Source organism: Mustela lutreola, chromosome 13 (assembly GCF_030435805.1).
Source record: "Mustela lutreola isolate mMusLut2 chromosome 13, mMusLut2.pri, whole genome shotgun sequence".
Classification (NCBI taxonomy): domain Eukaryota; kingdom Metazoa; phylum Chordata; class Mammalia; order Carnivora; family Mustelidae; genus Mustela; species Mustela lutreola.
The window spans coordinates 403,843-429,572 of record NC_081302.1 but is presented as its reverse complement, the minus strand read 5'-3'; the positions used below and the strand labels follow the sequence as shown (position 1 = coordinate 429,572).

General features: G+C 64.2%; 2 protein-coding genes across 7 annotated transcripts in view; one reads left to right on the top strand and one right to left on the bottom strand.

Moving 5' to 3' along the window:
• The window catches only part of TMEM255B (transmembrane protein 255B), a 44,358-nt gene extending 30,095 nt beyond the window's left edge, over window positions 1-14,263 (top strand). For 2 of the 4 annotated variants that reach the window (XM_059144675.1, XM_059144674.1), the window contains exon 10: window positions 393-3,795. In XM_059144675.1, the coding sequence (XP_059000658.1) occupies window positions 393-526 (134 nt within the window). In that variant the 3' untranslated portion in view covers window positions 527-3,795. Of the gene's footprint in view, window positions 1-392; window positions 3,796-10,607; window positions 10,856-14,083 lie in introns of those variants that run through there. The other 2 variants (XM_059144676.1, XM_059144673.1) reach the window with 2 other exon arrangements.
• Window positions 7,433-25,730, bottom strand: part of GAS6 (growth arrest specific 6) — a 31,278-nt gene continuing 12,980 nt past the window's right edge. Inside the window, exons 5-15 of one of the 3 annotated variants that reach the window (XM_059144670.1) lie at window positions 21,427-21,549; window positions 20,671-20,793; window positions 17,774-17,896; window positions 16,869-16,990; window positions 16,351-16,469; window positions 15,864-16,053; window positions 14,238-14,402; window positions 13,118-13,286; window positions 10,174-10,346; window positions 8,765-8,993; window positions 7,433-7,876 (exon numbers count right to left, since the gene is read on the bottom strand). In XM_059144670.1, coding sequence (XP_059000653.1) covers window positions 7,722-7,876; window positions 8,765-8,993; window positions 10,174-10,346; window positions 13,118-13,286; window positions 14,238-14,402; window positions 15,864-16,053; window positions 16,351-16,469; window positions 16,869-16,990; window positions 17,774-17,896; window positions 20,671-20,793; window positions 21,427-21,549 — 1,691 coding nt within the window. In that variant the 3' untranslated portion in view covers window positions 7,433-7,721. The other 2 variants (XM_059144672.1, XM_059144671.1) reach the window with 2 other exon arrangements.

Below are 25,730 nucleotides of genomic sequence, written 5' to 3'. Positions count from 1 at the left end.
GTCTTAATTTTCCCTGAAACTATGAAATGCTGGGGGAACCCAGAGGACCCCCCGGCCCCGATGCCCTGGGTGGCCTCTTCCTCGGACATGTCTGTACGTTGGGGCCGGACTCGCGCACAGCAGGCACACGGCGAGAAGCTGGGTTTCCGAAGGTGGGAGTCTCGGCAGGCGCCACACGTGCCACAGGTGTGCAGGGGAGGCCTCCGCAGACCAAGCGGGCCCCGCTCCGGCCACGCTGGTGTGGTCTGATCGAGGAGTCTGGGTCAGGTGGGTGGCCCCGGTGCAGGGGAGCCCGGGCCCCAGGAGGGCTCTCTCTGGGGTGCTGTCGTGCTCGCGTGGACTGTGCAGGGCTAGACCCTCCGCTGACTCAGAACACACTCTGTCCCTTGCAGCTCTGCGGCCACTTTCCTGCCTCGACTCCCAGGGACGCCCCTGTGTCCGAGGACGCGCAGCCTCCCAATGCCCCGCCTCTCCGAGTGCCAGCCTGCTTCCTCCCGGGGGTGAAGCCTCCGCCTGCGCTCCCTGACACATGGGGGTAGATGGAAAATTAACTTAGTTTCGGTTTCTTAAAAAACAAAGCAGCCTCTGCAAACCCTTCTTCTGTGGCCAAGAGACGTTAGGGGAATGTTCTGAGGTTTGCGCCTCTTTCCCTCCTGGGCACATATGTGGGCAGAGAGGCGAAGACCAGCGGTGGGACAGAGCCCCAGGCGCCCAAGGCCCCAGGCAGCACCTCTGCTCGGCTGCCTCGCCCAGAGCAGACGCCAGACCCTGAACAGATCCAGCGCTCCTGGCCGGAGCCCCTCGGTCTGCCGTCACTTCCTGAACAAAAGTCATTCTCTCGCCATCTCCCGCGCGAGCCTGTTCTTACTATTCTGCAAGGGGAATATGGCCCCGTGTGCCCCCTGCAAGGGTCATGTTTTAAGGAGAGGTGCTGTATGTGTACATACGTACACCCGTGACCCCAGGACGCGCAGCCCTGCTCAGTGGCCTCTCTCGGCGGCTACTTGCTGGGGATGAAGCGATGCTTTGGCTCAGACATCAGACGCTGCTCGTGAGGTGCGTGCGTTCCCCGAGGTCTGCCTCCTTCCTAACCTGCCGTCACACCTGCAAAAACACTTGCTACCTGAGGCTGCGGGCTTCCTATCCAGGGCTGCCGGCGGCCGTCTCTCACGGGTGGTTCTAGAGGTGGCCCGGTCTGTTTCGCAGGGAGCTCCATAGGCCCCCCCCGCCGCAGGGCAGATCGCTAGACCCCGTCTCTCTGCTGCAAGTGGGTGGCTTCTGAGGATTCAGCTAGAGCCTGGGGGGCAGCTCGGCCTCCCGCAGACCCACCGCCACTGACCCAGGCACACCTGGAGCCCCGGGTGGGCACCTACCTGGGCAGTGATCAGTCCTGGTTGAGTGACAGGCCAGAGTCCTAAACTAGTCCCGGATCATGGTTGGGGGTAGAGATAAGATGGGGTGGGGGTGGGGGGCGGGGAGGCGAAGAGAAGAAGGCAGGCAAGCAGACTCAGCCTCCTGCTCCCTCTGCTGGCGCGGACGCAGGTCCAACAGGCCCCGCTCTCGGGCGCTGGAAGGCCTCAGTTTTCTGGGCACCACGAACGCTCTCTCTGCAGAGGGTGAGCGCGTTCCCCTGTGGGGGCCGTCGCTGGAATACAGGACACAGGAGGCCGCGGGTCCAGCTAACCGACCCCAGGAAGGCCCTTTGTCACACCCGAGAAAGCCACTGGTCTAGCAGATGCCTTCCGTCCCGGCAGGGGCGTCGAGCTGAATTCACACTCTGAGCCCAGACGGTCTGGCCTCCCGGCCCGGGCCCGCGCGTGGCTTCCTCTCCACAGACTCCAGGTTTGCAGCCGGGAAGCAACGGCACGTTTGTCCGGAGGAAATCCCTCCTATCGTACAGGGCTGCCAACAGGGGACATGGAGGCCTCTGAGGAGGCTGCGCTGGGGTGAGGGGCCTGGGGCACCTCCGTGTGCGGCTCCCGCTTCAGGGACCCCACAACCCCCTCAGGGGCCTGGAGCTAAGGAACCAGCACAGCGTGACTGAGGCCGGTGGTCCTGCCAAGCTGAGGGGCTGCTGAGCTCGCTGTCCTGTGGGGTCTGGACGGGGAAGAGGGGCCAGCTCTGGGGCCTCTAGGCTATGCCCCAGACCCCCGCCGGCCCGCAGGGAGCAACCTGCTTCCTCCCAGGCTTGGGGCTGCCCCTCACAGGGCCCAGTCTGATGGAGAGCTGCTGACAGCAGTGCAGCCGGTGCTGGGAACCGCACCACCGATCGCTGAAGGCAGCCAGATGCCAAGACACGGGGACAGCTTTGACCTCGGCACCCACCCCAGGGTCAGAGGCACATAGCAGTGTCCGTGTTTCCCAAGACTGTTGACACCAATGTCACCCAAAGGCACTTCTATCTGCCCTGGGAGCCCAGAACTGATAAAGATATTAGACTCCCAGGCCAACAATTCTGCTCTTGGCCACAAGAATGTCCTTATCTTCTGTCCCAGCCACAAAGAATGCCAACAATTCAACTCCCTCCTGGTGACAGCTCCGGCCCCTTGCAGTCCCCAGGACAGCTCCCCCACCCCTGGCATGTGGTGCCTGTTCACGCCAGGCCCACAGTGTGTTGTGGGTACTATTCCCTGAGGGAAAAAAGTCTCTGCCAAAGCCTTTGCCGTCACAGTGATAGTCACTGGCCAGTCTGTGCCTGAGTGTCGGTGCGTCGAGGGTCCTGGCCTGGCAGCTCTGATGGGCACCATGATGAGTGGGTCTCGGTGGGGCCTCTCCCTGAGCCCCGTCCTTGGCGGAGCTACCCCCCTCTTTCCCGACCACTGACTGGGGTTGGCACTCAGGGGACCCGGACCGGGGGCTGCTCACGGGTGCGGGGCTCCCTGTTGGGGGGCGGGAAATGTTCCAGCACGGGACCGTAGTTGTGGCCGCACAGCGTCATTATGTGTAACACCCACTGAACTGTACGTTGTTAAAGGGTGAATGTTATGGTTTGTGACTTGTACCTCAGTGAAAAGAGGGCAGGAGGCCGTATCAGCGTGTGTGAAGCCGGACCAGTAGAGCACGTGTCCAGTGGACAAGAAGACAGTCATCATTGCCACGAAGCCGGACCCCTCACTGAGCAGAGAAGCCCTCGGAACCTTCGGGGAAACGTCGTCTGACCTACAGGAAGAAGAAAATGTCGAGGTGGCAACAGCCCTTACGCAGCTCGTGGCTTCGTGGGTGGCAACAGTTAGAAATGCGCGTCTTTCCATTCTTCGTGTTTGAAGGTGATTTAATGATGAAGACGAATACATACACACGCAGAAAGAACGCGTAGAACGAGGCACAAGGCGGTGTGACTGGCAGAGAGGCAAAGACAAGCGCGGCCGGGACGAGGCGCCCTCCCTGCCCTGCCCAGCGCAGGGTTTGTGCGGACGTGTTCTCACCTCCTTCCGGTCAGTACCGGAGAGCGTGGTTGCTGGGTCGGACGGCAGGCGTGGGTTTGGCAGATAGCCTTCCAGGCGGCCACGCTGTCCTGCACTGCCTGTGGCGTGAGGGCCTGGCTGCCAGAGGGCCAGCACTCGGGCTGGGCGTGACCCAGACCATGGCCGCCCTGGTAGGAGGGCAGCCGTGTCTCATTGTCACTTTCGTTTGTCATTCTGTGGGGACGGTGCTGAGGAACCCCGCTCAGGTGCTTACTAGCCAGCTGGGCCCCTGCTTTGGGAACGTTGTCTGTTCAGGTCTTTTGCCCATTTTTATTTGGGTTGCTTGTTTTCTTGTTGAGTTTCAAGAGCTCTTCGTATATTTTGGGTACCAGTCCCTTGTCAGATGTGTTTTTGCAAATACTTTCTCCCCATCTGAGGCTTGTCTTCTCCTTTCAACGTTGTCTTCTGGGCAGCAGAGGTTTAGGCTTGTTGAAGTCCAGCTTGTCTGTCCTGTCCCTCACGAATGATGCCTCTGGTACCATGTCTGCCACGTCACCACCACCCACAGTCTCAGAATTTGGTAGTTTTCCCCTTTCCCTGTAGATACGTGACCTGTTTGCGGTTATTTGTGAAGGGGTGAGGTGTGTGGCTGGAGTCATTTCTCAGCATGTGGATGTCCACTTGCTTCAGCACCATTTGCTGAAGAGATGGTCTCCGCTCCGTTGTGCTGCCTCTGCTCCTTTGTCCAACCCCGGTGACCGCATTTGTATGGATCTGGTTCGGGGCTGTTTGTGCCACGGATCTGCTCATCCAACAACACCAGCCTGGACTGACCGTGGCAACTTTGCAGTAGGCCTTGGAGTCAGAGAGTGTCAGTCTTTTAGCTCTGTTCTTGACTTTAACGTCGCTCAGTATTTAAATCTTTCCTTTACTGTTAGAGCATTTTGGGTTCTTTTAAGAAATAGTTCTCTACCTTAGGTCATGCTGATACTTTCTTCTGTCACAGGGGATAGAGAGTCTGTACATAAAGGGTCAGAAGGTAAGTATTGTTGGCTTACAGCGTCAGTTAATGTGTGTGAATGTGTGTGACGACTCAGCTCTGACACGTGGACCGGTCCAGCTGTCGACGATCGCACGTCAATGGGTGTGGCTGTGTGCCAGTGAGCTTTGCTAACAAGGGCGGTGGAGCCACAGGCCCTTGGGGCATAGTCTCACATGCTTGTCTGGGGCTTTATAGATTATTTTTAGATTTAATGATATATTCTACCTTGTGTCATGGGTGGTGAGGTCAGATTTCCTTTCTCTTTAATGCAGTGGCATTCAACAGGGCTGGTTTTGCACCTGGGGGACATTTGGCAATGTCTGGAGACGTTTTTGACTGCCATGAGTGCTGTGGGGGCTGGGGCATGGGCACAGTGGGAGTTGTGGGCACAGTAGTTCCTGGACGGCAGGGTGCTTCCCAATGACCCGGAAGAACCCTCTTCATAAAACACACACTCACGACCAACAGCATCCTAAAAACAAAACCCCAAAACAGCAAACAAACAAAATTATTGCAGCTCTTCTCTTGAAAAGCCAAAAGCAAATTAGACCATAACTCGGCCCACGGCGTGTTCTGTTCCCCGTGCCGTCCCCATAGCACAGTCTCCTGTCTGTCACCACTGTCCTCCTCCACCAGACTGAATCAGTCTCGTCCAGGGCCTCCAGCGGAGCGCACAGTCGGATGATGGGGCTTTGTCTGTCTCTGACTCCTCTGCTGCCAGCACCCCCGGCTGGACAGTGGTGAGGGTGCCGCCCTGCCTGGCACCAGTGGGGACTGTCCGGCTGTATTCAGCCCTTACAGAGTTTGAGCTTTTTCTTGGCCGTAGTTGGTGGCACCCCGGTGCCCGGTGGAAATCTAAGGAAACCACAGCAGGAAACAGATTTGTGCCCAGCTCCCTGCACAGAGGATGGCGCGGGATCGTCAGAAGGCCCCTAAGCCATGGCTGTGTGTGCCTGTGGGGTCCCGTAGCTGTGTGTGTGCTCTCTGCTCCGGCTGTCCCGGCCTTCTCGAGAGACTGGGGCTGGCCAGGGGAACATTCCACAGGAACATTCCAGAGCTGCCTCCACAGAGAGGGAAAGCAGATAACACCACGGGGAATGGAGTGGCGACACGTTGAGAAACGGATCAGGCCCTAAAGCTGCTTTGGGTTTCTGATGTTCCCGAGGCCAGCTGGGGGGTGGCCTGCCATTCTCCCAGGGGCTACAGGCTGGCCTCACCTCCCACATTTCTCAGAGCTGTGCTCAGGGGTGCTGGAGGTGGTCTGGGTTGGGGTGAGGCTTCCTGCTTATTGGGCAGACAGAGTCCAGGCCGTGGTCCTCCTGGTCAACATGAAAGGCCCCAGGAACTGAGGTTTCACTGCCCCGATGGACAATGAGGCTGTGTCCTGCAGCCCCGAGTCCCAGCTGCCTGGGAGCCAGCAGAGGGTGCTGGGTTTGGGGGTCCCCTTATGCTACAAGCAGATACTTGCATCCACCTGGCTGCAGACTGAGAGCGGGGACGCCCACGGTGCTGTAGGAGAAGGCCCTTCCCCTGGGACCTTGGCTGGAGATGGACGGCTCATGAAGATGTAGTCGGTCAGAGCTGCCCAGGGACAGCCCAGCACGTGCTCTCGGGGCACATGGCTTCCCTGCGTGCCCTGCTTCTCATGCACCAGCCTGGAAAACCACCTGAAGAACCTCTTAGACTAGTTTTCTCAAGGCCCAAGTCAATAGAACCTCCACACATCTCGGAAGATGGTGGACAGGACACAGCCGGGCAGGCGGTGGTAGCATCTGTGGGCAGGCCAGGGAGTGCTGAGGGCCTGGTGAATATGCCAGGGACCTCTGGTCGGCCTCAACGGCCAGGCCCACGAGAGCCTGTGGGCCTTCCTGTGTCCATGCCCCGGCATCTGCCCCCTGCAGCTGTCATCCCCATGGTGAGCAGGCCAGGGAGGGGTCCCTCCTGGTGGGGGGCCTGTGATGGGCGGTCCCTCCAGAATCCTAGAGACCCCTTCAAGGACGGGCCAGCCGTGGCTGAGGAGGGATACCCAACTGCTCCCACCGGGGCACACGGGCCACATCCTTGAAGCCACAGACTGCTGTCTAGAAACCTGAAAGGGACCTCCCCTCCTCTGTGCTGCCCGGCTCACTCTGCCTCTCGCCCCGTAGCTGTGGGTGGGCTCCTTGGGCTTTGACCTTCCTTCTGCTCACCTGCGGGTCAGTTCGAGGCTTCTGGGCTCACAGTCCGCTGCCAGGCACCAAGACCCACGCTGCCCCGTGCCTGGCTGGTGCTGCCTTCACAGCTCACTCTGCACTGAGAAAGGACAGGGCTGTGGGATGCTTTGCCGCAACCCAGACCTGCCCCATGACCTCAGGACATTCGAGATTTGGGATCTAAGAACAGCTCAGTCTTGGAGGAGCTTTCCGGCCATCAGGCGCGGTCTCCAGCGGGTACCAGAAACTTGCACATGACCGTGACGGTGACCGCTGGCCATCCTGTGACCGTCGCCGCCCCGACACTGACAGCCGGCTGTTCCGTGACCGTCACATCAGGCAGACAGACCTGCCCTGCTGGAGCTCCGACCTCAACACTGTCCTCTCCGCCAACCCGCCCCCGGGACTCTGCAGCCTGTGTGTGCTGCTGGCCCTGGGGCCCCAGAGCGTTTTCCTTTTATGTCCTCTTGGGGTCAGAGTGGCGTCTGCACCCCCCACCTCGCAAAGCGGCACGTGTACCCGCGTAACCAGAGTCCTGCCGCTCCAGCCGGAAGAGCCGCTCCGAGGAGAGAAGACGGGAGACTGAGAGGGGATGGGTTTGTGTAGGGAGACAGGTGCGAACCTGCCCTGTGTCAGGAGGGGTGGCAGGGCCCTCGCCTCCATCAGAGCTGTGTCCACGGCACAGAGAGCAGGGCAGCAGCGCCCAGAGCCGGAGCTGGGAAGGGGTGCAGGGGAGGGGCTGGAGGGGCCGCCCTGCCGCTGGGCACGAGCAAGGAGCAGAGCCCACAGCACAGTTAAGAAGGGTTCTCTAAATATTTTATTTTTCCATACTTTTAGGCCAGAAAGCAGCTTTGGTAATAAAATAAGAGAATTATTTTCCTGGGTCCGCTCCGGCGTGTGCAGCCCCGGTCTCCACTGGGGCCGGGGCCGTGGCTTCGTGCGGCCGACATCAGCTCCTCAGCTATGTACACGTATGTTACAGGCACAGAACAGTCTCGGAGGAACCTCGGCCCGCGGGGGGCACAATGTCCACAGCTGCTCTCGCTGGGGGTGAGGGGACCGGCCGTCCCTCCTCCTGCCGGCCTAGGGGGTGGCCTGCTCGACGGGGGGGCAGGAGTGGGACGTGATGTCGCTGTGCTTGTAGGCGGCCTCGTCCAGGTCCAGCACCTTCCGGTTGACCTCCAGCGTCATGCAGCCGCGGTAAAAGGCCGTGACTGGTGCTGCGGTCACGGGCACATCTGGGCCAGTGGGGAGAGAACACCACGGTTCACAGGCCGCTCGCGTCCCCCAGCACTGCGCTCCCGGGCACCCGAGGGCCCCCCCGGTGCCCGGCCTTTCTCCTCAGGGGCACGGGTCCCTGTGTGCCCAGACCAGCAGCAGTTCCGCTGCAGAGACACCTGCCTGCCCCCAGGAAGTGCACTTGGATCGTTAGATCAGTTAAATCGCCCTGATCTCCTGCTTGGCCCAAAGGAGTCACTCACGCTGCAGGGCTCCCCACACCCCAGACCCCCCTCCTCAAAGGTTTGTCTGTGAAAACTAAATGGAGTGTGTGTCTGCTGGCCAAGGCAGGCGTCCCGGACCTGCACTGAGCCCTGGGGGCCGTGGGGTCGGGAGGGCTCACAACGGCAGCTGCCCCGGACCCCTTTCAGCCACTCTGCCCTGATCACTCATGGCCACTGGCCAGCTCCCCTCCCGCAGTCAGACACGAGTCCCCAGTCTGTAGGAGGCAGCTGTCCGCTGCCCCTTCCTGGGCAGCACGGAGGCTGGAGGGACTCTGGCCTCACAGGCTGAACATCGGGACCAGGGCACCCAGACCCTGGCAGGGCCCCTGGTGGCCAGCCCTGCCCCACCGGCTCAGCGGAGCCTCTGCCTGAGGCACGCTCGGGGGAGCTCTTGGAGGACGCAGGGACAGCAGCTTCGGGCCGAGGCCTGTCCCCGGCAGGCGTGGTCTCAGCCTCAAGCCTGGAACTGCTAGGCGGGCACGGCGGGCACGGCGGGCACTAAGGCGGCACCAGGCCAGCCGGAAGTCCAGCCTACAGGGACCGCCAGGCTTCGTGGGGGGCGAGCACCCGCACGGTCAGAGCTGCGGACGTCCCACCCCGAGGGCACAGCCGCGGGAGCCCTACCTGGCAGTCCGCCCACGAAGGTGAGCACCGAGCCCTGCAGGTGCGTCGCGAGCGTGGCCAGGAGCTCCTGCAGGCGCGCCGCACTCACTTCGCTCCGGCCCTTGGTGCCATCGACCTCCAGGGCCGTCTCATCCTTGCGCACGGAGACGGCCACACGGTGCTCCTGGCCGTCACAGACCTTGATCTCCACCAGGGCCAGGGTGACGCTCTCCACGGCCAGTATGACCAGCTGCAGGGAGACGCGCACCTGAGCACGAGGGCCTCCTGCCCCGTCCCCCTGCCCCCTGAGCCCTCCGTGGGGGCAGGGCCTCCTAGGGCCGGGTCTCTGCTTCCCGTGTGCACGGGGGTGAGGCTCAGCTTCCACGTGTGCAAGGTAGACAGAGAACAGTGGGGACAGCAGTGTCATCCCAGGCGCCGGGGCACTGCACTCTGCAGCCATCTCAGGGTCTATGCTGCCCAATTATCTGTGATCCGGAACACAGGACGCGGCCACTTCACGTCAAAATGCTACCAAGCCAGAACAGAGGGGCTGGCAGTGCGGGGCCAGAAAGGCCAACATCCCAGGAGACAGACGGCCACACGCACTGGGTGTTCATGCCAGACAGAACTCACCTCTGATAACGGGGGCCAGAAACACAGGACGGACACACAGCCCGACAGCAGGGGACGGACACACAGCAGGGGACGGACACACAGCAGGGAACGGACACACAGCAGGGGACAGACACACAGCCAGACAGCAGGAGACGGACACCGCAGGGCAGCTGGCCCAGTGCCGTTCACTCTCCGTGCCCTGGGAGGGTCGGCAGCGCCCTTCGGGAGTGCCGTTTGCCCACAGGTGCACATGGTGTGTGGACCGGTGCTCCGTGGAGGGGCGTCTGCTGCGGTCTTGGGGACCAGACCAGTCTGGGGAGCCTCGCGCAGCACTAGCAGGGGGCAGGCCAGCCGCTGTCCACACACACTCCTGGCCAGCAGGCCTGCCCACTTCGGACAGAGGCTGGTGCGTACAAGCTCCTTCCTCTGCCCCTTGGCTGTCCCTGAGCAAACTGTGGGTTCCACACAGCGGGTGTTGGCTTGGCTGGCTGTGCGGGGCCGGGGATCTGCGGGCCCCTGCCTCAGGGCTCAGCCTGAATCTCCCAGGGGCGTGGGCCAGGCGGGCACATCTGGGCGCAGGAGAAACCGGAGTGTTTGCTGGGGAGACAGTCTGACACACGTGGTTCTAAACTGTCCAGCAGGACCCCCCCTTGGAACGGCTCCCAGGCCACCATCCACACAGCTCTGCCCCAGGCTGTCAGGTGACCTCGGGCCAATGGTGTCCTCAGCCACGTGGCTGTGGGACCCGTGAGGGCCGCGCCACGAGGGGACAGAGCTTCCCGAGGTAGGAGCGGGGACCCGCCCGGGACGGCTACCTGCTTTTTGAGCTTCTTGGTGGAGTGGTAGTCAACCAGGGCCACGGACAGGGCCACCACGTGGTCACCGCCCACCAGCGCGAGCAGCACACCTGTGTCCGTGGCAGGGCGGATCCGAGCCTTGACCTCTATCTGCCAGGTTGTGTCCGTGCCGGCGTCCACGGGGGTCCGAGCTGCAGTGAGGGCAGCACGTCAGGAGGCGGGGCTGGCCGTGGTGAGTGGGGAGACAGCCCCTGGGAGGACCACGTCGGAGTGCCAGGGGCCTGTCCCCAGGGAGGAGCCGATCGTGGGGGAACATGCGGGCCCCGGGGACGGCAGCCCTACCACGAGCTCCTGGCACGGCCGCCGGGCCACACGGGCCTGCCGGGACGAAGGCAGGCGTGTCCCGGGGGCCGCGGGCACCCTTCCCAGGCATCCCTCTTCCTCTCCCGCAGGACACGCTGGAGCGCCTGGCCCCCTGCCCTGCCACGTCTCCCCGGCGCCCTTCGGGCAACTCAACCAAGTCACACGTGGTTGGAAGCCCTCAGAACACGCCCTTCTCTGACCGCTCGGCTCCATGCCCCACTGAGCGGCTTCGTGCTTAGGCGCCTCGTCTACGCATGTGACGTGGATGTCTGAGGGACAGACATGCAGGCTTCCCCTGCAGCTCCTGCACGACAGGTCCAGAAAGCACACTGTGTGGGAACGGCTGGATGGCGGTTCTCTGGGGGTCGCTACAACACCCATTTCTTCTGGACACGTGCATCGTCTGCTGACGGTGATGCCCGAGGACTCCCTCTGCCCCACAGCCCAGGGGCTTCTGTCTCAGAGACCGTTGAGTCCTGGTGAAGAAGCCCACCGGGCCGGTGATGCCAGAGCAGGAGCCGCATCCGCGGGAGCTCAGACGCCCTCGCGGAAGGGGGGTCAGCGCCGAGGTGAGCCACGGCCTGGGTTCCTGATGGTTTCCAGTGGACCGTCAGCACCGGAATCATCTGTGGGGGCCTCCGGACCTAAGAGGGTCTGCTACAGTCCATTTCCAATAGCTGTCCAAGGACTCGAATGCACGTTGAAACTGGAAAAAGCAGCCCAAAAGCCAAAAATAAAAGCAAAAAAACCGCGGCCAGTGCGGCCTCCGTGTCTCCTGAGTTTTCCTGTGACAGGACCTTCGGCCCCGGCTGTGCTGGGTGACCCGTCAGCGGGGACGGGTCTCCCAGCTCCAGATGCTGCTGGGGGCTGACTCGGGGATGTCCTGAAGACGCTCCTCTTAGGGAACGGTGTCGTCGGAGCTCTGTGAGAAATGCAGCGACTTCTAAACACCCAGTGGGCTTCATGACCGAGGCAGCCCACAGACACGTTCGCGGACCGTGGAGGGTGCAGGAGGAGACAGGGCCACCGTGGCTTCTGCCCAGGCCTGTGTCCCCACACAGGAAGTGTGGATGCTGTTGGAAGGAAAGGTCAGGAAGTATTTTTTACGATGAGACTTTATAGGAAACATCATGATGACGTTTGGACTTTCCTGTGTAACCGTGAAGACTGCAGGAGTAACACATGTGTCACACCGGTGGTGCTCCTCCGAGAAATCCCTCTTGTGGCACAGGAACGCTTTGACAGTTAAAGCAAAGACAGAAGGGGCGGTGATCCCAGGGCTTGAGAGGACAGCCGCCGCACAAGGAAGGAGGAGCGGGCCCCGTGTCCCCCGCGTGGGGGGCCCATATGGGCTGGAGGGGATACGTGGCTGTGGGGCCCGTGGCGGGGGGTGTGGCCCCAGCCCTCAAGGCCGACAAGCCCAAGGAGAGGGAGTGTGGGTGCTTAACCAGCCCGCCATCTGGAAGAGAGGGGCTGCGAGCGTCACCTGGAGACAGACCGAGCCAGAGACGGTCCTGGGGGGCCGCGGCAGCCCCCCCGGGCCTACCTGCAGCAGGGTGCCGGCCAGAGGAGAGGGCAGGGAGGCCCCCGGAAGCCAGCACACAGGCAGGCGCCTGGGCCTGCACAGCCCTCCGAGACCCTGCAAGGCCGTGTGCCTGGGCGCTCGGCTGGGCCAGGTACCGGCCCGCCCCGGACTGCAGGCAGAGTGGCCAGTATGGGCTCCGGGGCAAGGGAGCATGAGGGAAACCGGTGGAGCCCAGAGTCGAACAACAGAACCACTGAGCCATCACCATGACCCGCGCCGCTCACGTCGGCATCCCAGAGCGGTGCTCCCACAACCCGGCAGTTTCGGACGTGAATGCGTGTCACGTGAAGGGTGTCTCAGTGACCGCTGCTTGACCAGCGTATCAGGGTTCTTTGTTTTCACTGTGAAGTGAATTTGATAATAAGAAAGAGACGTGTGCTCTGTGTGAAGGGAGGGCGGGCCCTGTGCTCCAGGGTCGGGAGGCCGCCCCCTGCACCCTGTGACTCCCCTCGCTACACGGAGGGTCGGACATCTGCCGCGCGTGGACGTCACGGGAGCTTCAGGAAGGGCTGGTCCCGCAGGCCTGGCTTCTTCCTCCTGCGCGGCCGTCAGCCCTGCTGTGGCCGGACCCAGCTCTGTGGAGAGCCCCGCGCTCCGGCCATGCGGCCGGCCACACCCCGTCCTGCTCCTCTGGGTCTTCTCTTCCTGCCAACCGTGAGCTCTGGAGTCCCGGAGCCGGCCACCCGCCCTCTCTGGACGCCGCCCCGCTCCACACCTCGCCAGGCTCCGGGAAAGCAGCATCACGCTGGTTCTCCACGGCTGCTCCGTCGACCGCTCGTCCTGTCCGAGGACGTCCCGCAGGTGTCCCTGCAAACCCTCCCCGTAGCTCCCGCTCCCCTCCCCCACCGTCCCGGCGCAGGCACGGTGGACATTTCCTTGCTGGCTCACCCCGCGTGGCGGGACCAGGGCTGTGGGGTCCTCAGCTTATCCCGGACACTGCCGTCCGAGGAAGCGGCTTCCTGCTCTGTCCACAAGTGCGGCCACGGCCGTGCCCACGCCGGGGCCGAGACTCACCGAAGTCCAGGCTGTAGAAGGCAAACCCGGTCCCAGGGTAGAAGGACCCTCGCGTGGTGGCAGAGAAGCACTGCATCTTGGGGCTGGCCTTCACCGTCTCCTGGATGGTGGTGTCTTCACCGTTGAGCCAGTTCCAGCTCCTCACGCAGCCGTCCAGACGGGGGTTTATCTGGGAAGACAGAGAAACCCCAGTGGCTTCTGGGGACCACACGGCCACATCATGGGCTCCCACACAGCACTGCGGGAGGCTCCGTGGCTGCTGCCACGCTGGTCAGAGGAAGGGACGTGAGGCTCAGGTGGTGGAAATCTCCTGGGAAAGGGACAAGTCGTGGAGGCTGTTTCCCGAAAGGGCTCCTCAGGGACAGAACGCGTGCTCACAGGGTCCCCAGTGGCCACACTGGGTCTGCCCACTCATGCCCAGAGCGGGAAGTGGACCATACACCGGAAGGACATAGACAAAGGCGCACATGGTGCCTGGGACCCCCCGAAATGTGAGTCTGGGGGCGGGCGGCAGACCCCAGCACCATGCCCTGCTCTGCAGCAAACCAGGTCTCCCCTGCCTGGATTTATAAAATGGGGAGGTGTGAACAGCCCCTGTGGGACCCATGGGGTCTGATGCCTTAGGTCATCTGCACGACACCATCCTCCACCCCTGCAGGAGGACTGGGCCGGCACCTCCCGCCATGGGGACCTCCACATGCCCAGGACCCTCTTCTCCCACTCGTGTGGGAGTCCCGCAGGTGCAGGGCTCGGCCTGGCCGTCCCACGCGGGATGACGGAGGGCAGGGCCGAGGCCACGCGGGGCTTCGAGGGACGGCGAGTACTGACCTCCCCGTTAGTCTTTCTCCCCTGTGGCCTTCCCGGCAGGGTTAACAACCCAAATGTTCTTGGGAATGGTCCAAAAAACTCGACTGTTCCTTTTGTTAAAGAATGATTTCATTGTGTTTTATCTCCACTGCAAAACAGGCACTTTTGTTATCGCTTCCGATGAAAACCCAAGCGAGTCTCCCAGGGAGATGGTGTGTTGGGGAAATGGCCACCGACCCGCGGCGAGTGCTCAGCACGGCGGCTGGCGGCCAGGCCTGTCCCCTGCAGGAGCCCGGGCTCCGAAGGTACTCACAGGCTGTACCAGGTCTCTCTCCTTGAAGGGAATGCCTCCCACGGTCAGGTTCAAGTGGTACAGCCCCCTGTCCAGCTGAAACAGATCCCCGGCCACCGCGATCTTCATGACCGCATCTTTGTTCACCTTGACGACCAGATTCCGATCCAGCTCCTCCACAGAGATCTGGAGGCGACCAGTGCCGTGAGGGGGAGGCCTTTCCGAAAGGACCCCGTCGCCCCCACGGGCCAAGCCACCCCCGACCGCGGGGAATGTTTGTGCCCTACACACCTCGCGGTCCCCCTCTGTGACAACCTCCCTCCAGGCCCTGACGGTCCCCCCCGCACGGGCTTCTCCCTTTATTCTGCCTCCTCCAAATGGGGCCACTTGGGGCCACGACTCTGGCCCCATCCTGGAGCTTCTCTGAGCTGCCAGGAGCTGCGTCCAGGGGCCGGGAATCCCACGGACATCACCACCTCCCACTGCGTGCTCCACTTCCCCAGGCATAGCCGCGCCCCTGCCAAGGCAGGAGGGCGCGAGGTCACCAGGTGCCTGGCACAGACGGCACGCTGCATGCACGGACTCTGGAGGTCTGCGCTCTTCCCTCCTCTCCACGCAGGAGAATTAAAAAACCCATCTCTCTGCCCTCTGTGCGTCCTGCCAGCCCTCCGGAAGGCCATCGGTTTCCCTTCCGGTTCACGTGGGAAACATGGAGGTGCTCGGGTCAGAGTGTGGACAGGAGCAAGAGAAGGAGGGGTCAGGAGGGGGAGGACAGAGGGGCTGCTTCTGGGCTGACCCTGCCTTGGGCCACCAGTTCATGCCTTGGGTGGGCAGCTGTGTGGACGCAGGTCCTGGGTCCCCGGGTTCCTCACCTGGACACTGCCCCCCGCCCCGCCCGGGACCCCTCCTGCTTCGGGTGCAGAGTGCCTGCCCCGGACCGTGAGCACAGCCACTCTGGGAATATTCGTGCTTTAGGGGCTGAGGAAAGCAGCGGGCCTGAGTTCACAGGAGGGAGATTAGCAAACGTCCATGCTGTTTTCATTCCGAGTTTCCCATCTCTGAACTTCCAGAAGGAGAAAGAATGCTTTTCTCTCTCAAGTGCTTACTTCTGAAAGCCCACTTCCTACCAGGGGCCCCTGAGCTTCTGGAAGGTTCCTGTGTGCCCCAAGCTGCCGTATTCTGGGCACTGGGGTACAGGTCTCATCAGGACCGACAGGTCAGGCTCTGGGTGACTAGGGCGTTCTCCCAAAGGAGACGCCCACATGGGAACACGTCTGTGGGAACGGCGCCAGCCCCAGGAGCCGGGTCCCGGGATGGTGCGGACACACGGAGACGGGAGCCTGGCCCAGACCTCAGCCCAGGGGCCCCAGCCCCATCATGGACATTCTGAACTGGACAGTTTCTGCGGCAGGCCATCCTATGTGCTCCAGGGTGACCAGCAGCCCCCACAGCTCCAGGCAGCTGTGACCAACAACCGTTTCGGGACAGACCGCAGCCCTCGCCCCATCGACTGTGAATGTCCCAGAGCAGGGCCTCGTGTGGTGGCCACTCACAGCTGCGTGTGCAAACGCACGGGGAAATGCCAGGCCCCCCCGCCCAGGAGTCCCCAACCCTGACGGCCTGGGGGTCAGTGCGGGCCACGCTCACCGTCTGCCACATGCCGTGGTTGATGACAGGCCCACTGCTGGTGACGCGGCCGACACCATGGTAGCGGAGCTGCAGCTCCAGCCGGCCGGCCCGCAGGCCCAGCACGATCCAGGCGCTGTCCTGACGGCCTCCAGCGAAGAAAAGGACGCCTTCAGGGTCAAAGGTCCTGAAGTCGAATTCGGCGACCAGCCTAAGTGCCAGCACGAGAAACAAACAGGTGATACACAGGCAGGTGGCTCGCGGCCTCCCGCCCCAGGGTACCCAGGACAGCAGGTGCACGGACAGCCTGGGACTCTGTCCTGGATGCCGGAGGCAGCACCCTGCGGAGGCCCAGAGCCAGAGCCCGGCTGCCGTCGCTGGGCAGGGACGGGGCCGGCCGCCGGGCCGGTGGGGGGCTACCCGGTGCAGGGCCGGGAATCTGCAATCCCGGGGAGCTTCAGGCTGGCCCTTGGGCCCCTGTGCACCTGCCTTCGCTCCCGGCCCTTACCTGGTGGGCTGTAGCCTTTTGAAGCGCAGCCTGATCACGGGCGTCCCACTGAACATGCGGCCCAGGTACAAAGACTTCACGCTTTTGGCCACATTGAAAGGCACGCAGGGCAAAATATCCTGTGGAAAGGGAGCGAGGGCTGTCAGGCAGGGCATACCTGGGTGTAGCCCCCTCGGCACACAGGGTCAGGATGCAGAGGAGCCTCCCTCCCCGCTCGCCTGCCAGGCTCTGACCGAACCCCTAGGCTGTTACAGCTCGGAGACCACAGTAGTGTGCCAAGCCGGGGTCGGGCCGGCCAGTCGGGAGGCTTGGACCCCACACGTGTCCCGGAGCCTGAGCCAGCCAACAGGGAGGGCAGCATGTTCTGCGGGCGCAGGCCACCCGCTCCGCCGTGGGTGCGGAGCTGCCCTTGAGATGTCGCGCAGGGGACACACGCCTCCTGTCCTGCATTCCCACCAGCCCCGGGGACACTGGGCCCTCTCGCAGCCCCAAGAGGGACCGCTGCTCTGTGGTCACACCTCACAGGTGTTCATGTCCGGGGACAGCTTGAGGCCTCCGCGTCCGTCACAGTGGCAGGTGTAGCCCCCCGGGGAGTTGACGCAGGCCTGCTCACAGCGGCCCTCGGCACACTCGTCCACATCTGTTGCCACGGGGGAGACGGCAAAGTTCAGCATCTCTCCGAGCACAGTCGCTCACCGTGAGAATGAGCTCCAGAGCATGTGACCAGGAGGCACCCAGCCCAGGCCGCACCCCATGCTCCGTGCTCCCTGCAGGGCTGGTCAGCGGTCTCTCCCTCAACTCCTTCTTGGGTTAGAGGAGGTGGTGGGAGTAGCCACTAGGTCAGGGCACAAAGCCCGTCTATGAGGGTCTGAAGGGTCTGCAGCCATTGGCAGGTGTCCCTGGGGCTGCTTCAGGGACCCAAGAGACACCCCCTGGGGGTACGGAGGAGGGCATGGAGGGTGTGCAGGCGGGGGCCACCCGGCTTCCCGGAGAAGTGCGGGGCAGGAAGGCTGAGAAGAAAACCCGCCCTCTGTGCCCCCCTGACACAGGGCGTGCTTGTCACCTGCCCCCACGCACAGCAGGTTGACCTGAAGATGGGCTAGAGGTCCCTGTGCCTGTGGCATGGAGGGCCCCCCAAACCTCTACTGTGTCCTCGGCAGTTGGGGGAAGTGGCCCTGCTGCGTGAAGAGACACTTGGCATGCGCGAGCGCGGTATGCACACACACGAACGGACACGCGCTCCTGAATGTGCCCACGGCTGTGTGCACGTGCGTCACCCACGTGTGTGGCGCATGCACGGACGTTCACACGAACACGTGTGTTCACAAGGGTGTGTGCTTGTTACCCACGCGTGCCGTGTGCGCAGCTGTGGGTGCCGCTCATGGTGCGCGTGCTGGGGACAGTGGGCAGCGGGGGCGGGTACCTCGGCAGGCCTTGTCCGAGGAGCTGAACACGTAACCCTCGTCGCACACGCAGGAGTAGGAGCCCGGCAGGTTCTTGCAGTGGGCCTCCCCGCAGGAGCCCCCCTCCGCACACTCATCCACGTCTGTGAGGAAGAGCAAAGCCCTTGACTAGGGCCGCGTCGCCGCTCGCCAGCCCATGGTGGGTCATGGAGCAGCAGCAGCCCGAGCCACTGCTCTGGGCGGCGCTGAGCGTGGCTCCCGGGCTGCTGCCCCCCCCACCCGCCTTGCTCCTCAGCCCCAGGTTCAGGCGTGGGGGCAGGCGCGTTTCCGACTGGGGTCCCAGGTGACAAGGGTGATCTCTGAGCCCTGGACAGAGCCATGTATGTCCAAGGGTGAGCACGGGTGCACAGGAAGGTGGAGGAGGACCCCTGGGAGCCTTCCAGATGGAGGTGCCCCGTGCCGATGGCTGCCCGGGCTCCGCTTGCACCGCACTCACACCCCGGTCTCCCTGAGGACAATCAGATGCCACAAGGGTCCACTGTCGAGGCTCTTCCTGAGGTGCCAAGCACCCTCTCCCCTCGGCGAGCGGGCAGCCCAACCTCTGCGGTTACGACCTCGTCTCCTCCAGGGACAGAAGGGGCGTCTGGCACATGCACTGATGATGTCCAACACCAGGGGCTCCTCACGGGGCCTCACAACTGCCCCCAACTTGTGATGACGGCAGCACACAGGCCCGCGAACACGGAAACCATAAGGTGCCCCTCATGACCGTGGGAAAAAGCCAGGGTACCACACACGTCCTCCAGAGGCAGTGTGAATGCCATGGGGTTCACGGGTCCGTCGGCCTCTGCGTGAGTGCTTCCGACCCCACAGTCCAGCCTGTGAGCCTGCCCCAAGTCCAGGAGCTCAGGAACTTTACTCCCCTTGGCAGTGGGGTGCTGGAGGGCCCAGGACAGCACTGGCCACACCGTGGGGACACCGCCCTTCTGGGCAGGTGGACACAGGCCGTCCCACACAAAGGATGCCTCATTGGGGCAAAGCTTATTTTTTTTGGTGCAAAGCTGTCTCAGCACAGCCTCCGGGGCACAGCCATGACAGCAGGCTGCCCGCAGCTCATCGAAGCCCCGTGGCACTTGCGACGGCCGAGGGACAGCATGGCCAGGGCCCGAGAACCCACGTCTCCCCAGATCTGGGGCCCCGCGAGAGGGCCCGCGGCATCACCGGGGAGGGCCGCCTGTCCTTGCCTGTTTCTGGCACATCAGGGCATCTCAGGCCAGGCCCCCACAGGGAACGCGGCCCCAGGCCACTTTGCCTTCTCTTACACCAGCCACGGCCGCAGAGCCACGGGGGTGGGGCTGGGGGTCCGTATAGCCAAGTGCCGTCCGAGGGTCTGTGACCCCAGCCAGCACCTCGCCAACTGGAAAAGCAGCTGTCCGGCTGCTCGTCACAGAGCACGGAGACGGGATGGCCCACGCTGCAGCGGGCTGTGGTGCCGGCCACGGGGCCCAGGGAGTCCACACCCAATCCTACTGGGTACACTGTGGCCACGAGGCCCTGTCCCCCACCCACCCTGGGGCCCTCATCGGCTCTCCTCCTAGGAGAGGGCCCACCCGGCCCACCTTTCTGCCATGTGGTGTGGAGCTCCCCCTGCAGCCACGCAGAGATGACAGAGGCCCGGATGCTGGGGTGCAGGGGTGCGGCATGACCCACTCCCTCCTTCCCAGCATCTCAACGGACAGAAAGGCCGGTCGGTCTCTTCCGTACCATAGTGACAGACCTCGTGCCCCACAGCCTCCCTCGGCTGGGTCAGGGGTCCCCAGAGAAAGAGCGGACAGTTAAGAGAGAGGGTGTGTGTGCGCGGGTACAGGCAGGTACAGCCCGACTCCCGGCAGCGCAGGAGGGGCACCGCCCATCGCGCTCATGGGGTGTCAGCCATGCTACGGGAGCAGCGGCCCATGGCCCCCCGAAGCCGTGGGTGATAGCTCTGCCCCGTCGTCCGGCACACGGTGCTGGGGGCAAGGGCAGCAGGACGCAGGGAGCCCTCTGGCTGTCTCACGCCCCACGACTCGGTGAGTGGGCGGGAGGTGGGCTCCCGTCACTCGGCTCGCAGGGAGGCTAAGCAGACCTTCCTGCGCGGCCCCGAGGCCTTTCCCGGCAGCCACAGGCACCCACGCCAAGGGCTGAGAGAACGGCGGGGGGGGGGGGGGGGGCGGTCCTGGTGCGGCTACGCGCTCTGCTCAGCGCTCGCACCCGACGTGGGGTGCCCTCGGCTGCTCTCAACACGTCCTTTCCTCGGGCCGCGGCTGTGCAGGGTCTGGGAAAGGGACCCCTTGTTCTGTCCAACTCAGAGGTTCACCTGGGGCTCCGGCCACTGCGCGCCCTTGCTCCCGAGGCTGCTTCTCCCTCAGCACCTCTGTCCCATCCCCCGGCAGGTGGGCAGCTCGTCCTCTGCGACCGGGCTGGCCACAGCCTGCAGACTTTCTGGGGAGGTCAGGGCGTGGGGCCCCGGGGAAGTGCTCGGGGTGGGCGTCAGAGGCCTCGTCTGCTCCTGGCCCAGCCCCACTGTCCAAGCCCCGTCCTGGGCTGTGGTCACACAGACGCGTGGAGCTGCCCGCCCCTCCGGGGCGGCGGGGGAGGTCCCCTCAGCGGAGCTGGCCGGTCCACAGATCCCGGTGAATCATCCTGGGCCGGGGGCTGGGGCAGCTCCCCGCGGCCGCTGACATGCCCGGACATGTGCTCGGCTCCGCGTCCCTCCGCCCTCTTCCCGCCCCCCCCAGAGCCTCTGCAGAGGAACAGCCACTGCCGACCTCAGCAATCTGGCCATCGGGCTGGGCCGACTCTGGCAGCTGCACAAACACCGGGGGGAGGAGCCGAGGGGAGAGTGCGGAGCAGGGAAGGGCCGCGGCACAGGCCTTACCGTGGCAGGTCCTGCCATCGGGGGCGAGCGCGTAGCCGCTGTAGCAGGCGCAGTAGAAGCTGCCCGGCTTGTTGGAGCAGATCTGGCCGCAGCCCCCGTTCTGCTGGCTGCACTCGTTGACATCTGGGCACAGGACACAGAGACCCTGGGGAGTGCCCGGAGCCGACACAGGACCCCCCGCAAGCGCATGGGGGCGAAGGGCAGACCTCAAGGCACTGCGGGCGGTGACGGTCCGTGGTGCCAGCTCCGTGGCTGCCAGCGCACCCGGGAGGAGGCTGAGGGCTGACAGAGGCAGACCTGGGCAGGCGCAGCCAGGCCAAGCCCCACACGCGCAGCCCCCCTGCCCTGGAGTGGCTTGGCACCACGGAGAAGGGGCTGCCCGAGGTAACTGGGGCCTGGGGCATTTTTCCTGACCCCCCCACCCTCCCACTGCAGACACGGAGGCTGGCCCTGAAACTGCCGTCCCCACAGGCCGAGCCCCAGGGGTGGCCCTACACTGGCTCCTTCCTTCCAGTCCTGCAAGAGCCAGGCCACTGGCACCCGAGGGCTCCCCCAAACGGCCAGCACCCCGTGCTCAGGCGCAGGGCCTGGAGGGGCCCAGGGGCCTGCCTGCCCCCCCCACCCCCACCTGAGCGGTCAGGTCGCCGGACAGTCCCTGTATCCCCCGGGGTTGGGTGGGCTGGAAGAGGGATGGGCCATAGCCACTGCCCCAGGAGCACCCCCTGCCCGCGTCCCGCAGCAGCAGGGCCCCCTCACCTCTGTCACAGAGCCGCCCGCCCCAGCCAGCCCGGCACTGGCAGTAGAAGTTGCCCATGAGGTCCTGGCAGGCCTGGGTCCCCTCCTTGCCACAGGGGTTCGGAGAGCACTGGTCAGGCAGGTCTGTGCCGAAAGAAGGGAAGAAGGTCAGCCGGGAGGGAGCAGTTCGGGGTGCGCACGAGGGGGCCGGCCCAGGCCGGCAGCGCAGACGGCAGCTCCCGGTGGGAGGGCCGTCATGAACAGTCGGGCCAGACCCTCCTCTGGGGCCGGGAAACCCAGGCCGGCTCGGACGGAGTGGCCTCCTGCCCACCGGGCCTGAGGCAGCTGAGGAGGGAGGGGCCTGGCCGCTCAGGGAGTGGGCCCAGACCCCTGGCTGGCCCGAGGGGTTGCACGAGGTACACGCCCCCACCCTCCGGGCCGGGCGCCCTGTCCCCTCAAACCCGACCACCGACCTTCGCCAATACCTCCCCGCTGCAGGGACACCGCCACACCATCACTGCGTGGGGGGCTGCCCTGGCCCTTCCAGGGAGGGGCACCTGCCCGCTGGCTGGGACCTCCTTGCTCGGCGGGGGCGGGGAGACAGTCTACCCGGCCCAGAGTGTTGATCACCAGGCAATTTCCAGCTGCTTTAGGGACGATGGTGGACACCGTCCCAGGGAGCCTTCCCGGGGGACGGGAAGAGCTGCTCGTGGGCCGCCGAGGCTCCTGATCCTAGGGACGGTCCCTGACTGCAGAGCCTGACCACGGGCAGCAGCGAGCTCCAGGGTGCCGGCAGGAGAGCAGAGCTCTGAGAGCCCTCTCAGGCTACAGCTGTGCTGGGTGGGCTGGGCAGGAAGGGACGCCTCTGTCCTGGAGCCGCTCCGGCAGAGAACCCAGGCGGGCTGGCAGGGTGGGCACTGGAGCCACAGGTCGTCGGGAGAGGGCAGGCCCTGGCTCTCCGGGGCTCACCCCCCAGGGCTCCGGGGAACCCTAGAGAGGAGTGGATGCCTGACGCCAGCAGACGGTCCTCTGCCTCCTCCACCGTGCCCGTCACGTGGCAGAACCGCGGCTCCGATCAGCCGGCCAGCTGTCCATCCAGCCCTTGTGTGGATGTGCTCGTGCCTCTGTTGCTTGACAAGCCGTGGCGGCCTCTCTGCAAGGCCCGTGCGGACCGTGAACAGCTCCTGGGGGCTCCGCGGGCACCGGTTCCGTCCTGGGCTCCAGCAAACACATGCCTCTCCAGACCCTGGGCGGCATGGGGCCGTGGCTGGGGTCTGAGCCGAGGGCCAGCACGAAGGGTAAGGCGGCACCGAGGGCCCAGGGCCGCCTCGCAATCCCCGAGGCAGGTGCTCTTCAGTGGCAGTGACAATCGTGACCGATCCGGCTGCTCTGGGTCATCATCACCCGAGGGCGACGAGGACGTTTCCCAGCAGCGTGGTGGATTGGGGGCTCCCAGGCTGCCTGGCTGAGGTCCGTCCCCAGACTCGGCGAGGGCCCACCTGCGGAGGGCAGGTGATGCCTGGCCTGCCACCCAGGGCCTGGCCTGGACCAGCCACAGGAGAGTCTCACCCTGTGTCCCCTTCTCCAGGGCCGCGTGTCCTTGGGCCCCTCGTCTGGCGCAATTGCTCCCGTTGTATTTACGAAGTGACGGGCCCGTCGGGTTCCCAGGTGACCCAGGATGTGACAGCAGCCGGCTTTTCTCTCAGCCCGAACCTACAGGGCCACCGAGAGCCCAGCGCTCAGGCCTGTGTCCATCCCGCTGGCCAGGCAGGCACACGCCACCGACTCATCTCTTCTCTCTTAAAATGACCGACGTTGCCAGGCAAGCGCCAGTTTGGGCTCCACACTGCGGCCCCAGGGCTTGCTCCCGGCCCGTGGCCGCAAATCCCCAGCTGAGCCGGGTCTCCGCCTCACTGGCCCTGCCGCCCCCCGGGGCTCCTGCGGTCTCCACTCCGCCGGGCTATGACCCTTGGCCCCAAGGGGCTCTGGGACACCAAGGGTCCCGATGTCAGGGACCTGCATGACGGCCTGCGTTTGAAGAACCAGACCATGTCCGTCCACGGCTTCTCCTGCGGCTGGGGCTGAGCAAACACAGTGTCCCCGAGGGCTGTGTGACACCCACATGGTTGCTCTTGGCAGGGCGAGGGAAATGCCTTCTGCCCGTAAGCGTGGAGGAATTGGGTGCAGGAATGAGGAAACCGGCTCTGGGAACCACGCGTCCCCCAGCTGCCGGGGGCCAGCGGGTCAGCCCTGTGGTCTCCCATGCCGCCGGACTGGCTGTCCGCAGTGCACTCGGGTGCAGAAGGGCCGGGGAGGGTCAGGTCGACACCACAGATGAGGGGCCCTGAGGGCAGGAGGGGTCGTGGGGGGGCGGGGGCAGCCGCCGACTCACAGTAGGAGCCCAGGGAGCCCCCAGGAAAGGGCCTGCGTCTCCACTGGCCGTATTTGGTTCAAAAGCTGGTTGTTTCAGAAGCGCAAAACCGTGCATTCGGCATAAGGGCTGGTTAACTCTAGAATCTGCCTCGAACGCCCAACCCTCTCAGTAACCTCAGATCCCCACGTTCAGGGGCCGCGACCAGCTCCCGCGGGCGACACTCCCATGGGCTCCCGCAGAACACCCAGCCCAGAATAATCCACTGTGGCTGGACCCTGTGTCCTGCCCGGGCTTCACTTCTGGCACCGGAGGAGGGGGTGCATTGGGGTATCTGGCCCTCGGCAGGGGCCCCGCAAACTGCGACAGAAAGAGCTGACACCCTCGGCGGGTACGGATGAGAACAGACCTCTGTAGCTGAGGGCACCCGCTCCCTGCCCGGAGGACATGGGGCTCCCCTCATCCTGAGGCGGCCGTGCTGCCCGTCGCGGGCCTGTGGACCCCACAGGGAGCCTCTCTCAGCGGCTGCTGATCCCCAGCCTCGAAGTCCGAGGGTGACAACCCGTTCTAACCTGGATGACAGGCTCCAGGTGGCGCCCAGGGGGCCACGGGGATGGGGCCAGCGCCCTGAGGTCTGCCAGCGAAGGTGAGACGGTAACAGGAAGAGAGCCCCGGGCCTGGAGCCCAGCGGGGTGAGCACCGAGAGGCTGTGGCATTGATCTGACGGTAACGGACAGTAAGCACTCAGCTGTGCCGCGCTGTCTTGTGGCCCCCAAATCAGAGGGTTTTCAGGACAGAAGTGATGAAAACAGCGTGACGTTGCCAGTGCTGTCCTGCGTGCACTGAGGCCGGGGGTCTGGCTCCGGGGGTAGAGGGTGGGCAGGGTGTGCATCCTTCCTGAGCCACGGGCCTCGGGCCCTGGGCCCCCGTGAGGGTGGCGCTGCATGGGGGGGGGCCTCAGGCTCCGGAGAACTGACCGGCACAGACAGCAGTGCGAGAGCATGTGCCTGCCCCCCGAGCAGACAGCTTGAACTCATTCAGAGCCAGTCCTCGCTGGTCACACAATCAGAACCCCTCTAAGGCCACACGATCTGTCTCGTGGCACAATGTGGGCCAGACCGCTACAGCCTCCCTCGGAGCCAGACCTCGATGGTTCTGCGGGAGCGCCGTTACAACAGGGGCTGCCGTCCGGAGCAGGCGCTGTCCGGAGGTGTGAAGCACCACGTAGCTTTGTATGACCTTTGGAAAGCACAACCCAAACCCAGCAGCTAGAACAGTCTAATCGACGAGGTCCCATGATGTAAAAGAAGAAACTGGTTTAGCAAACTGACATCCTTAAAAAAATTGCTAAAAACAAAAAACCGAAATGATACGAACCTAAACTGCTACGACCCCACCCCCTAATGTCTGCCTCAGGCCCCAGTGAGGTCACCAGGCCCCTGGAGAGAACAAGGTCACAAGCCGACCCCAGGGAGGCCGAGGGAGGGGCCTGCTCCGGTTTGCCCACGAAGCACGGGCACAGGTTCTGGCACCCTGAGTCAAGAGGTGCTTCTAACCCAAATCAGAGAGGCCGGTCTGCTCTGTACCTGTGTGGGGCTGCCCTGGGTCAGAGCGGAGCAGGGGCCTGAATGGCGGCACCACTTTCCCCTCCTCTTCCTGCGTTAAATCGATCATTTCCTCTGCTCGTCCGAGCCGGGACTCGGGCCTGTGACCAGCGGGTGGATGGGTGGGTGTCCGGACTCAGGGGCGCGTCCAGCCAGGCCAGCTGGGCCCCATGAGCAGGACCGGGTGCTCCTGACTTCTGGGCAACCCCAGAGGGGGCAGGTCCCACGTGAAATGCAGGAAGGGCCACCCCGCGGCCGGACCATGTACTCGGAGCCTGCCTGTGACAGGGGCAGAGCACGCGGACACCTGGCTCGGGGCCGCGGGCAGCTCGCAGCTCAGACCCCAGCCA